General features: G+C 49.3%; 1 protein-coding gene across 1 annotated transcript in view; it reads right to left on the bottom strand.

Moving 5' to 3' along the window:
• SLC4A5 (solute carrier family 4 member 5) overlaps positions 1–14,005 on the bottom strand; it is a 78,693-nt gene that overhangs the window by 11,629 nt on the left and 53,059 nt on the right. Inside the window, exons 12-19 of the mRNA XM_064572299.1 lie at positions 12,420–12,594; positions 11,791–11,924; positions 10,831–11,102; positions 7,780–7,838; positions 5,216–5,416; positions 2,413–2,526; positions 984–1,145; positions 33–211 (exon numbers count right to left, since the gene is read on the bottom strand). Coding sequence (XP_064428369.1) covers positions 33–211; positions 984–1,145; positions 2,413–2,526; positions 5,216–5,416; positions 7,780–7,838; positions 10,831–11,102; positions 11,791–11,924; positions 12,420–12,594 — 1,296 coding nt within the window. The remainder of the gene's footprint in view (positions 1–32; positions 212–983; positions 1,146–2,412; positions 2,527–5,215; positions 5,417–7,779; positions 7,839–10,830; positions 11,103–11,790; positions 11,925–12,419; positions 12,595–14,005) is intronic.

Below are 14,005 nucleotides of genomic sequence, written 5' to 3'. Positions count from 1 at the left end.
CAGGCAGTCCCCAGTCACTCCTCCCCACCTACCTGACCCCCAGGAACTGGGGCTGCTCCCCAGGGGCGCTGGTCTCCGTCTCCATCTTGAGGCTGTCGATGTGGGCGATGGAGATGACAGTGGCCGCCACATACCAGGGGAGCCCCATGAAGGAGCACAGGGCCATGAGGATGCCCACCCAGAACAGGTCCAGATGGTAGCCAGCAGCCTTCTGCATGGGGCAGTGGGAGGGGAAAAGCTGTCTAGGGAGTCTGCACCTGACCACCTGTTGGTCTGGGGGAAGGGAGACAGAAATCTCCCCAGAGCAGCCATTTCGTGGAACATGGTTAAAAGGCTCCCCTCGGCCTTCATTAGGTACTCTAAGGGTGTGACCACCCTGAGGTGCTCAGGCATCACCAACCCCAGGGTTTGTTGAGCTAGGGAAGGGACACAGGAAAGGGAGGAGAGGGGTGTTTGGGCTTGGACAGGCGCTGGGCTTGGGTCCTTGGGAAGAAGGGCTCCTACCAGTGGTGACAATAGCTCAGCAATTCTTGAACGTGGGGTCTTGGCCGGGGCAGGCTTTAGACCAAGCTCAGAGTGGTCTAGATTAGGATGGGGAGAGGGTTGCCCAGAGGCAGGGAGGGGAGGTGCAGGGACCAGAAGGGCTAAGGATTCTCCTCTGCCTCACGGTTCTGCGTCAAAATCCCAGATTTTCTCGGACTCCCGAGTTCCTGGTCAGGAGGCACACAGCTGGAAGGTCACTTCGGGAGAAGCAAGGAGCCTGTGCCTAATGGCCCAGCCTGGGGTTGGTCCTGGCCCTGGTGGCCTTACCCACATCTGGAGGTCACATTTCCCCACACACGCACCAGAACTCTAGTCTTCTGACCTCACATCTTGCTTTATAAATGGCCCCACATTTTGACAGAAGCACCATCTCCCTTCTTTGTTCCTTCTGACTTTGGGGCAAGAAAGAGGTTGTGCCCTGCTCCTAGCGGCCGCCTTACCCTCAGCTTGTTCTCCTTCCGGTTGACTATGACGGCGGTGATCTGCTGGTCCATGAAGATCAGGATGGTCACCAGCAGGGCGGGCAGGATGCTCGCCAGGTACACCCACCACGGGTTCTTCCCAAAGGGGGCCACAAACCAGCCTCGGTCAGGCCGTGTGGGCTGAGCAGAGCAAACGGAAACAGCCCTTTCCTCTCTCCCTTGTCCCAGTGCACTTGCTGCCCGGGGCCCCACTCTCCCTGACCTCCCACCACTCCCCACCTGGGGTGCTTTTTGAGTGCAATCTTTTCCCTTCAAGACATTAGACACCTGCAACTGTAAAGAGACCACAGATGCAGACAGACTCGGGAAGGACATGGTGTCTGCGGCACTAAGATCATCAGCGGCAGCTGCCCTGGGGTTGATTGGGACCAGGGAGGTGCAGAGCCAGAGGACAGATCTGGCAGTCACTAACTGCAACGTAACAAGAAGCAGGAACGAGGCCCAACAGGCAAGAATAAGGAATCTGATGGGGCCGGTGCCTGACGTTTCTGCCTCTCCTCTGAGCCACCTGTCTGGGGAGCATTACAGGATGGTTTGTAAAACACCAAACATTAATTCAGACTTGCACATTAAGAACAAGGGATTATCTACGCAGGAGCTGGGCTGAAATCTATCTTTTGTTTTACTTAAGAGAAAGAGGTACTTTTTGTGTTCAAGCTACTTACAAGAACCCTGAAGTAACCATGAGGAGGTCAAGCCCTCAAAGGCAGGGAGGGTGAGTTCTAGAACCTGTACCTCCACGCCTAGTGTAGGTGGTTGGCGCTCCTTGTGAGGGAGCTGGGCCTGAGCTTAGCTACGAGCAAACAGCACCAACTCAGGAATGATGGGGAATTCCTGCAGCAGTGATTCTCAAGCTTGGCAGGCCCTTTCGGGGGTGGGCGGTGCTTATTAAAATACAGAACTCTGGGCCCCATCCCCAGACTTCCTGATTCCACAGGTCTGGGATGGGGCTGAGAAGATGCATTTCTAACAAGTTCTCAGGTGATGATGTGATGATGTTAGTCTGGGGACCACACTTTGAGAATCAGTGTTCTAGGGGATCATTTTCAACAGACCCCAGGTGACGCCGCTTAAAGACTGCTGGAGCCAGGGGGTTGTAGCTCCGTAAGTGGAAATCAGGGGGCTTCTGCTGGGGTGGAGGGGGGGTTTCAGCACCTTCCCCACTCCGTAACTCCACAGCAGGATTTCACTCTGAATATGTCCCTAACCTACCATCCTAAGGGACCACCCGCTGGGAGGCTGTGTGGAGGAAGGGTGGAGCATACCCAGAGAAACCCCTGGGTTTCTTGGCTGAGAGTCTATGGAAGTTTGATCGGCATAGAGGGGAAAGGCACTGAAGCTGGTGGGCAGGCAGGGCTAACACCCAGAGCAGGGGCCAGGGGCAAACCTTGATGACACTGGGCACATGCAGCTTGGGGGTCGCCAGGCCGAAGCAGGCATCGATTCCACAGAACAGCAGGATGGAGAAAATAATGGAAAAGTCAGCTACCAGGGCCCGGACCTGCAGGAAGGAGATGGGCAAGTGAGGGAAGCACCTACCCTCCTCCTGGAGGGCTCAGTCCTCCCCTGGCAGCATGAGGAGCACGGGTAAGAACTTGGGCTTCAGTGTCAGCAGACTGAGGCTCAAATCCTGGCTCTGCCCTTGCCAGCTGTGCAACCCTGGAGAAGCAGGTCATCTCTTGGAGCCTCAGTTTCTTCGTCTGTAAAATGGACATAATGATAGCACCTACCTCATAGACATAAGTGAGCTATGACACATTCAGAGGGCTTGGCATAGGTTAGTGAATGTGGGAATTGTTATTAGCCAGTGACTAATGGCGCCACTGCTGAAAACATTTTCTGGTGTGAAAGACGGAACTGGGTCACCCGTAAAGGGTGGTTGAGGGCAAGGCTGAACTTAGATCTAAAGGAAATCCTACCTCCTGAAAATGTGTGGCAGATGGCTGCACTGCCATCTAGGCTGGGAGGGAGGTCCCTGATTCTGCTGGGGACCCCTGTCTGCTCTCAGACCTTCTGTCCACTAGATGGCCTTCCTTCACCTCTTGCTCCTGTGTCTCAGGATGCCCATCCTAGGCCAGGCCCCCCCCCCCCCCCCCCCGCCGCCTCGTCAACGTCCACACTGCCGCCTTTTCTATATCTCTTCAAAGAGAGCAGGTTCCAGAGAACAACAGGGAAAGAAGTTAGGAAGGGCAGGGGCAGGTTACGGCACACTGAATGCATTCCCTGTACCCCTTACTCCCCTTTAAAATTGTTATTAAAATAACATATAATTAATTAAAAACTCACATGGTGTAGAAAGCCAAGTCCCCCACCTCACCTTGCCTCACTCCGGATGTACCCCTATGTCTGCTTGATTTTAGTTGTTCTGGTGATTTCTTCCATGTCATTATCCAATATGCTATACTTTTATATTTCGATTTACTAAATTAAAGCATGATCTACTGATAAAGATTCGACTTACTTGCACTGTCCCTCCTGCCCTTTCCTCAGTCCCAATCTTTGAGAGTTCCTTTTTCTTTCTTTCTTTCTTTTTTTTCAAGATTTTATCTATTTACTTAACAGAGAGAGACACAGCAAGAGAGGGAACCCAAGCAGGGGGAGTGGGAGAGGGAGAAGCAGGCTTCCCGCGGAGCAGGGAGCCTGATGTGGAGCTCGATCCCAGGACCCTGGGATCATGACCTGAGCTGAACGCAGATGCTTAAAGACTGAGCCACCCAGATGCCCTGAGAGTTATTTTCAAACTCTTTCTATGGGTTTCCTTTGTACTTTCAAGTTATACAGTGAAGCCTCTCTTTCTGCTGACTTTGCCAGTCACGCACATGCTCCGTCACGTGAGGCTAGCTGCAGCCCTTCCCCCACCTCCCCTCCCCATCCTGTTCCATCTGTGACCGTTCCCTGTGGATCTTTACATTGTCAAATCTGAGAACACTCACATTGTGTTCCATCAACACATGTCTTTTGTGGTTTATCTGTAACGTGATTCTAAAAGTTGAAAATCAGTAACAGCTTTATATCACCGTGATCAGGTAAGCCAAGCAGTGTGCAGGTTTACAATTGTTTTTCTGCAGTATCCCCAGCATCCGGATCAAAAAGTTATTAAGTTAAACCATATGACTTTGCCATTTTTTGGTAGGGCAAAACAGTCCAATGCACTTCATTTCGTATGGTCTGACCTAACATAAAGATGGATATGATAAACAGCTGTGAACTCCCTGAACCTTAAGAAATGAAAATACACACATTCAGTCGATGCCTCTGTGTGATCCAGTGGCATCCCTGTCTCTGCTCTCTAGAGAGATCCACTGCTCTGAATTTGGACTTTATTCTTCCCATGTCTTAATACTTTTACTAAATAGGTATATAGCCCTAAACAAAATATGGCATTGTTTTGCACGGTTTAAAATTTTACATAAATGGTTTCATATTATTTGTAACCTTCTGCAATTTGCTTTATTTGCTAACATTATGTTGGTGCTATTCTTCCTTGTGGATATAGTTGTAGTCCACATGTATATGAAATGCAGCTTAATGTATGATTGTTTCCCATTTGTTTCTTCATTCTCCTGTCGATAGATCAACTTAGATTGTTTTCATTGCTTTCCTCTTAGAATCAATGCTTCTGTGAATATTCTTGCACACATGTGAGGATTTCTCTGGGGTGTATTCCTGGAAGTGGAAATGCCCATTGGAAAATCATATCCATCTTTAGCTCTACCAGAGAGTGCCAGTTCTCTGAATTGCTTGTGCCTATTTACACTCGCACCTGCTTTTCACCTCCAACACTTGGTATCCCAAGACCTTCATATCTTTACCAATCTGACGGGTATGGAGTGGCATGGTGTCATTCTTCTCTGCAACACTAAATTCCAGGAGGCAACAGAGCAATTTGTAAGAAATTTAAGGGGGGAAATAGTGATAAAAGAATTTCCTACTATATGAATTATATTTCATCCTTCAGGAAATAGACATTCTCAGATGCAATCACTGCTCTAGATCTTTTGCATAAAAGGTGACTTGGCTACGCTCTGGTTGGAAGTAGGGAGGAAGAGAGGGAGTTTGTCTTGAGGATGCATTTGTGTTGCAAGCACGCTATTTTTTCCTCAGCTCATACACTGCAAAACTTCCTAAAGAGTCTTTTATTTAGTCTTTATGAAATATTGAGAAAAATACTCAGGGCAGGGCAAGCTTACCTTGGTCGGGAAATAGCGGCTGAATTTGAACTTCTTCAGTGTCAGGGTCATGGAGTACGTCCCAAAGAAAAGGATGAAAGACATGAGTGCCAGGTCAGGGATGAACTGGCAGGAATTCCCGAGCAGCTGCCCACCGTAGTTCAGACATTCCTTCTTGCTCAGCAGAGACCAGTCCAGTGCTGTGAGGTTAAGGGGGTTGTACTTGGAGACCAAGCACAGGAGAGAAAGGGTCAGGGCCTTCCTGGGGAGTCAGCTGTATCCTTGCCCCTAGAGTCCCTCAGGCAGCCCACACACCCCTCCCACCCTCCACGGGGCCCAGCAACAGAATTATGTTCCTGGAGACAGGTGTGTCAAGGAACAACAAACAGCGGGGCCCCTGGGCAGAGCAGGAGTGAACACGTGTTTCTTCAGTGTGTTTTAGATTGCACTGCTGAGTTATTGAGGAGAAGCAGCTCAGAGGGTGGGATGCCCTCTCCTCCAGCACGCTTGGCTACCAGCTCAGTCAACTATGGATCTCTTTCCTGGAGTATGTCACATTTATTCTTCCTTTTCCTTCCCCTGTGCACACCTTTTCACATATTGGGGCTTACACCTGACCCTTGTCAGATCTCTCTTGGGTCAGTCACTTCCCCTTTTCATGTCTAGATGCTTAAAGTCCAGGGTACACAAAACAATTACATATATAGAAATATCTATATATGTACAACTATGTATGTATATATATATACACACACATAGATATATCTCTCTAAGTGTATGTATATGAGTGCATATATAGACATATATGTGTATACACACGTATATGTTCACATGCATATGTTTCTAAGTGTAATAAAAGCAGAGTAATTTATAATAAAATTTAATATATATTTCAAAAAATTATTGTAAATATTCAGGAACCAGCAAAATGAAGTAAACAGGTGTTTGTAACCACGTGTAGTGAATGTTTGGATTAAGAGGAGTGTGGGACTTCGATATAACAGTGGTTTCCAATGAATCGTGCCTCCCTGTGTCCACACTCCTCCAGGTCACACCAACAGTTCTCCCATCAAAAAGTGGTCTATTTCTCCACCCTTTTGAATCTGGCCTGGCCCTGGGTCTGCTCAGACCAGTGGAATGGGGAGGAAGTGGCTTTGAGCAGGGTCTGGAGCCGAGGCCTTGAGGGGCCTTGCCGGATCTGCGCTCACCCTCTGGGCAATGTGAGACTGCCACACTGTGGGAAAGCCCGGGATCAGAAAACACCACGTGAAGAGAGAAATCCAGATTTGCAAGACATCTGCTGCGTGTCAGGGCCTTCCTCAGTCACGGAAGCTAGTAAGGCTGCCCCCAGCCGGGCTGCATGCCTCCACTGCCCCACCAGGCTGGCCCCACAGCTCTGTCCCCGCTCATCTCGTGGGCTTCCCCTGTGCAGGGCCACACCCTCCTGCTGTCTCGGCCGGCCTGGTCCGCTCCCTGTCCTCGGAACACGGTTTGTGTTTTCCTTATTTGCCCTTCTGTCTGTGCTGGTCCCTGAGCCTGGAAGGCGCTTCTCTCTGGGGAACCCACTTTCCCGACCTTCAAGGCCAGACCACATTCCACTTTCTCTCTGAGGCTTTCCTCTCCAGCTTGTGGGGTGCCTCCTGTCTCCGTGGCTGGAAGGACACGTTTGGCCTATATTTGGCACATGGCATACTCTGCTTCTGCTGTCCCATTAGCCTTCATGCTCATCTCCACACGTACATCACACGCAAGTTGGAGGGCAGGCAAGGGCCACATCTGGTTTTTTATGTCCTTTTAGCCCTCAGGGTGCACACAGCACCTCGCACATAGTAAGTATCCAGGCTTAGGCACTGGCTGATTCCATTCTTCCTCACTCGAAACCAGATATTTGAAAGACCTTAGGTTAAGTTGCCAGCCGAGCAGTCGGCTGCCTCTGCAGGAGTGACTAAAGGAGCAACCTCAGGGACACAGAAGTCCAAAGACCTCCCCCAAAGCCCACCAGGAGCTTCTCCTGCTTTTGGACTTCCCACCATTGGAACCACTCAGGCCGGGCCCCTCTCCTGAGGGCCACTGCTCATCGTTCTGGGGAGGGGCAGACCAGAACTGACAGGGACTCGTGAGCACACAGGACAGATCAGATTCAGCGAGGGGGGTAGCATTAATAACCTTTCTGGGGCTGGGGAGTGGCACTGTTAGGTGGGAGATGGAGGTGCTAGGTTGAAAGGCAAGGAAGAGGGTAAAAAGCCAGCTGGGAAACTGGGTTTATACTGTTGTTTCTGCAGCCCTATTTACCATTCCTCACCTCTACCTCCCCTTCATGTGTGTGAGCCTGTGTGTGTGATATTTATACACACGGATTTAATAGGATGAGACATGTTTAAAAGGGGAGGTTTTGACAATATATACTTACAGTAAAAGTACGCATTTACAGAGCTCCATGGGTGACCCTGATGTGTAGCTGGGACTGACCTCTACAAGTCTGGCTTGCCATAAAATGGCAAGCCCAGCCTCTGTTTCCCAACTTCTCTCACTCTCCCCACAGACAAAAGCCCTCGAATGTCTGAGTAAGAGGAGAGGACACTTACCAGAGAAGTGTTGGTGTTTGGTGGCAGCAGGGCTGAAGCATTGAACATGGTTGTATTTGCTGTGGATGAGCACAGGACATGGGATGGGTCAGCAGCTGCTGGGTTAGGAGCCTTCAGCCCCCACCAGGCCCCCAGCTTTTCCATCTCCCACCATTGCTCAGAGCCCAGGAGTGGCTTCCCTTGTGAGGGCAGCTCATTGCGCCCTGGCCCCTCTCCATTAAGTAGCTCCAGTGCAGCAGGTTTGGGGAGAGAGGGAGGAGGCCAGCTAGCCAGTTTGCTGGCAATAAATCTGAAAGGTACTGCAAGCCATTTGGCTCCTGCTGGCTCTCCATGGTTGGTTAGGAAGCCAGAGTGAAGTAGAGGCTATTCTTGAAGTTTCCCTCAACTTCCAACACGCCGTCACAGGGTGGATGTGATCACAGGGCCCCTCCGTGCTGCCTACTTCTGGGCCAGCTGGGGCTGGGAGTGACTAAGGAATTCAGTCTTGACCCAGGGCAGAATAGTCCTAAAAGTTCTACAAACCAGAGGTTTGTTATGATTATTCTGAAGAAAGCTTCACTTACAGAAATCAGGACATCTGCTGCCTTACTTCACACCACTGACCGAGAGAACACGATGCACAATTAACAACAGAGCAGAGAAAGTGGGCAAGAAGGCTAACTCAGGGCTACCCACACAAACACTAGAGGACTCCCAGCTAACGCTTGAGCCTGGAGGGTTCAGGCGCCTTTCCATTGCCCAAGCTTGTCAGACCAGACACTCCTTTGATGTCTTCTGTTTAGGCTTAGCCATTCTTTTATATTGGGTAGAGTTATCTGAAAGTCACTTTGAGATGAAGAAGGATGAAATAGAACATGGAAAAATTCCAGAAAGGGTCCAAGTATCAAATATTTTTAAATTCTAGTGTTTACAAAGTGGTACTCACTTGGGATTGAAAGCAGCCAATCGGTGTGTGCAGCATCCATAAACAGAATACAAATCAGTTACAATGGAAACAAGATTAAATTTAAAAAGAGCGCACCCACACAACAAGCTCTTAGGATGAAGAGTGGGGAAGACTGAGAGGGTGCCTTGGCCAGACTGGGCTTTGCAGTAAAGCTAGGAACGTGGACCATTTTGTAAGCAAGTGGCCCAGGGACTGGGAAAGAAACCCTCCTCACTTAGTTCTCCCCTCCCCTATCTCCTGTTGTTGAGAACTTTCCTTTCATATTCTAATCAAAACTAACTTGTCCTGATTCCAGTTTCTTTACTCTTGGTGAAGAAACTGAAAATCTAATCTGACTAGGGTTAGTGGCTAGTAATGACTACGTATTACTAATTAATAGTTCAACAGAGCAATGGTTCTCAAACTTAAGCATGCGTCAGAATCACCTGGAAGGCTTCTTATTGTACAGCTCGCCCTACCCCAGAGTTTCTGATTAGCAGGTGTGGGGTGAGGCCCAAGAGTATTTATTTCTAACAAGTTCCTGGAGGTGCCAAGGCTGCTTCTGGGAACCACACTTTGAGAACCATGGCAATAGAGTGACCCAAAATAATGAGGTGACATCAGGCACCTGGGCAAGGCCAGAGGGGGCGCTATTTGGAGGCCAGTAGATTTTATTACAGCCCTCAAATCCAACCTTGTATGCTCCTATGTCCCCTGTTCTTAGGGTATGTCTATGTTTGGTTTCTCCTGTGGACAGATGATTCTCAGAATGACCAAAGTGCCACATATGACCCCAGAATTTGGACTGTCTCTAAAAGAGATCGAGGCCGTGTACTTCCAAAAGCCATGTTTGTGGGAACATTGGGGTTCAGTCAGTGCAACAAAACCACCGTCCAGTGGGCACAAGCAGCAGATGGGAGTGCCCTGAGGGGGCCCAGGCCACAGAGGAGAGATTCACCCCAGGGCAGAATGAAAAGGGCCTGCAGGTAGGATCTCTCCCATCCCCTGGGCACCAACATGTTCTGGCTTGGGACAAACAGTAGCTTCACCTATTGTTGGATTTTAATGAAATAACTCTAAATGAATGATAGAAAAAAATTAAGTCTAGACTTCTTTACAAAACCAGTGCAGTGACAGAGGGAGAGAGGATATAACCAAAACTATACTCCCTGAGGTCAGGACGTCTTCCTCTCCATGAGGCCTAGTCTAAAGCAGGTACATGGTGACTGTACAGTAAATATTTTTGATTGACTTATGATCAATCTTTTATCAATAACATGTGTTAAAGTGCTAAACAACATAAAGTCTACTTGTGTCAAACTCCAGTCCGATCTGGGTATAGATTTGAAAGCCTCACAAGAGTTCCATGAGACCGGCAGAGCCAGCATTGATATCCCTCTTCCACAGCTAGGGAAACTGAGGTTCAGTGTGACCTTAGGTAGTCTCTGGACCTCAATTTGCTCTCTGTGAGTCCAGCTTGGTGGTGCTCAGAGATATATGGATGGCTCTCTCTCTCTCTCTCTCTCTCTAGATCTATCTATCTATGGGTGTCCCTGCTCTGCAGCATCCTGGCCACCCCAGGCACAGTCCACTGAAGGCTCTGAGGGCATGAGGAGGACTGTGAAGGGAGGCCAGTGGTTGAGACTATAGGAAGCCCTAACTATACAGATGACACTTTTCTGGTCAGTAAGGAATTCCACAGGAACAGTACCAAGTATTATTAGGTTGACCAGTGGTTGATTCAACCTCCCACCCAGTGCAGGAATTTTTTTTTTTTTTTAAGAGAGCAAACTAGCAGGGATGGTGGGGAGCAGAGGGAGAGGGGGAGAGAGAATCTTAAGCAGGATCCACCTGCCTGATCCGGGGCTCGATCTTATGACCCTGAGATCATGACCTGAGCCAAAACCAAGAGTCAGCGCTTAACTGACTGAGCCACTCGGGCGCCCCAGGAATTCTTTTTACATCACCCTTGGCAGATGGACATCCAGGTAGTGTTCAGGTCACTTGTTACCACCCAAGGGGGCTGATACCTCTCATGGTGGTATCTCCTACATTTCAGTAGAGAGCTGTGGTGGGGGGAGAGTGAGTGGGTGGGAGCCCAGGGCACATCTGGGATTACCGGTCACCTGTGTCGGGGGCGACACACTCGCATTTGTAGGTGGTGATGGAGTCAGGCTTAAAGTCCATATTGATGGGGTAGTACTTGAAGGCACCAATCATCTTCTTGATGGCATCATAGATGAAGATGAAGCTGATAAGGGTGGAGAAGCCCTCTTCTGTGAAGCGGGTGATATACTTGATGATAAAGCTGGCATCTGTGGCCACCAGGATAAGGCACTGGATGGCTGAGTGGAGGCCAATCCAGAGGCGGAACTCCATGTAGTCCAGACCATTGCCTCTGGAAGACAGAGGGAAGGAAGGGGCCTTGAGCCCAGGGCTCTTGTATGTCCTTGGCTCCCCAGACCCACTCTTAGTGGCTCACCTGTCCCTCCTATGGCACAAATGCCCTCCTAGGAAATGTGAGAGGACTAGGGACAGGGACAATTCCTGGGTGGGGTTGTCTCATCTTCACAAATTCTGGGAAAGAATCTCATGGGGGTGGCAGGAAGGTGCTAAGACATCTCAATTCTTACACATTTGGTAACAAACACCCAGGGTGAATGAACAACAGGGAATATCAGAGTGACAGAGCTGGGGGAGGCCTTTAACTGGCCTCATGTTGTAGATGAGGCAACTGAGCCCAGAGTTGTGACAGGAGCTGCCTGGTTCAGGGCATAGCCTTCAGACCTCCAGCTCAAGACCGCACTGACTTCCAGACATAACTGTTTACACATTAGTGAGAATTGTCTCCTCTTGTCTTGCCTTGATGTCTCCCTATCAGCTATGCTAAAATGCACTAGGATGGCTAAAGGCAGGTAGCTGGAGGGAGTCAGGAGGGACCACCTGACAGTCCTTCCCATAGGTAATAAAGGCAGCTTTGGTGCCTCCTCACCCCTGCCTCCCTTTTGGGCCTCTTCCCTTGTCCTGGCCTTGGTATACTGCCCCAGGTGTGAGAGCAGGCACCGGGGGCTGCCAAGGGCACCTACTTGCTGAAGTCGAAGAGGAGCTTCTCAAAGATGAGGATGGGCCCTGTGCTGCTGAGGATGATGAGAGGCTGTCCCGAGAAGAGGCAGAACAAGGCGCCAGCCATGGCAGTGCCCAGGAAGCTCTCCATCACTCCCTGGGGGCATGAAGAGTATGAGGCTCAATGGAGGCAGGAGAAGGGGCCTCTTGGCATAGGTTAGAATCCAGCCACGGGCTCAGGCCACAGTGCTCATCTTTTATTTTGGGCCCTCTCCTCCCAAAATCACTATGTTGTATATCTGAAAACTAATATAACATTGCATGTCAACTACCCTTCAATAATAAAAATTAACAAAAAAACATATAGTGCAATTAATACTACTTAATACATAAAATAAACGTTGAACAAGTTTGATCTATTTATGTCATCCTTACATTTGGACTTTAGTAACATGATTTAGCTTTAGGTCTTTTAATACTATCAGCTTATTATTTTTTGAAGGGTAAAGGATTACTAAAAATGATAGTCTGAACCCCATGGTGGATGAAACCCAAGCCTTGGTTTTGGGATTACGGGATGAAGCTCCTTACCGCCACCTGGTGGCATCAGATTTTATGGAGGTTTGCACTCCTGTCCACAGCTCACACACACCTGATAATTGTCAGTGGCATCCCCCAGAAGCCCACCAAAGGTGATTGCGTTGGTGATGCAGCCGAGGTAGATGAATAGGATGGCAGAGATGGACTGGATGTGGAAGCCGTCATAGAAGTCACTTGGGAACCAGGGCAGCTTCCTCTTGATATCCAGAAGCAGGCCACCGAAGAACCTGCTCAAGACAGGCCCAGGGGCTGCTTTCTCCCCACAAACACCAGCACAGGGGCAGGGCTATTTACAGGAGCCTGCAGAATCTGGGGCGAGGAAGGGAACTTGACTAGAGGGACCTTTCTACCAGAACATTTAAAGGCAGGGAAGGATTTTTTGCAGGAATGAAAGTTTGTGGTCAGCATCATCCTCACTGGAAAGGTGGTCATGACAGCCTGGATGCGAGAGAGGGGAGGCCTGATGGGGACATGTCCTGGAGTAGACCTAACATTCCATGGGGAACGGAAATCGTGGGGTCCACAGAAGTCCTAGACGTCCTCCTCAGAGATGTCCCTGATCATCTGCAGGGCATCTGCCTGTGCTTGGTGAATACAGGTGTGTCCAACTTTAGGAGAAAGAGACATCCGATATTCATCACGGGCAGGTTCTGAATCTTATAACTGGTTTCTTTATTCTCTGGAACAATTGAGTGGGGAATTTCAGGTTTAGGGACAGTGTTTATTGGGTCTACTATTCCCCCACAGCTCCTAAGGCAACGCTTGGCATGGAGCAGGGTTTCTCGGCTTTGGTACTACTGACAAGTCGGGCTGGGTAATCCTTTGTTGTAGGGCTGCCCTGTGCCTCATAGCATCTGTCCACTAGATGCCAGCAGCATCCCCCTCTAGTTGTGGCACACAAAAATGTCTCTGGACATTGCCAAATGTGTCCTGGGGGAAGATGGGGGTGCAGGCAAAGCTACCCCCAATTTGGAACTACTGGCTGGCATAGAGCCAAAGGCATATAAAACATGACTCCGTTCTCAAAATCATAATTCACACATAGCTTTGCAGGGCCATGTCCTTTCCTAAATTCAGAGAAACCTGAATTATTCTAAGAGCCAGCAAGGAAACCCAACCCAAAGTCTCTCACCCTCTCTCTCTCTTAAACAAAGAAAAAAGGGAAAAAAATTCAAATGGTACTGTTATGAATTGTGTCACCCCCAAAGACACATTGAAATCCTAACCCCAGTACCTGTGAATGTGATGTTATAGGGAAATAGGGTCTTTGCTGATGTAATCAAGTTAAGATGAGGTCATGGGGGTGGGTCTTAATCCAATATGACTAGTGTCCTCAGAAGAAGAGGAAAGTGCCCCAGGAAGACACATGGGGAGAACACCAGGTGAGGACAGACGCAGAGACTGGAGCCACACTGCTGCAAGCCAAGGACACTGAGGATGGCCGGTCACCACCAGAAGCTGGAGAGAGGGAAGTAAGGATGCCACCCAGGGTCTCAGAGGGAGCTGGCCCTGCCAATGCCTTGATTTGGAACTTCTACCCTCCAGAACTGTGAGAGAAAACTTCTATTGCTTAAGCCACCTAGAATATGACACTTTGTTAGGACAGCCCTAGAAGACTCATACAGGAACAGAGTCTAG

This window comes from Mirounga angustirostris, unplaced genomic scaffold (genome assembly GCF_029215605.1).
Source record: "Mirounga angustirostris isolate CCGP_5_RB_7025 unplaced genomic scaffold, mMirAng1.0.hap1 SCAF_10, whole genome shotgun sequence".
NCBI lineage: Eukaryota > Metazoa > Chordata > Mammalia > Carnivora > Phocidae > Mirounga > Mirounga angustirostris.
Note: the sequence above shows the minus strand (reverse complement) of the source record. Positions and strands in the feature narration are given on the sequence as shown.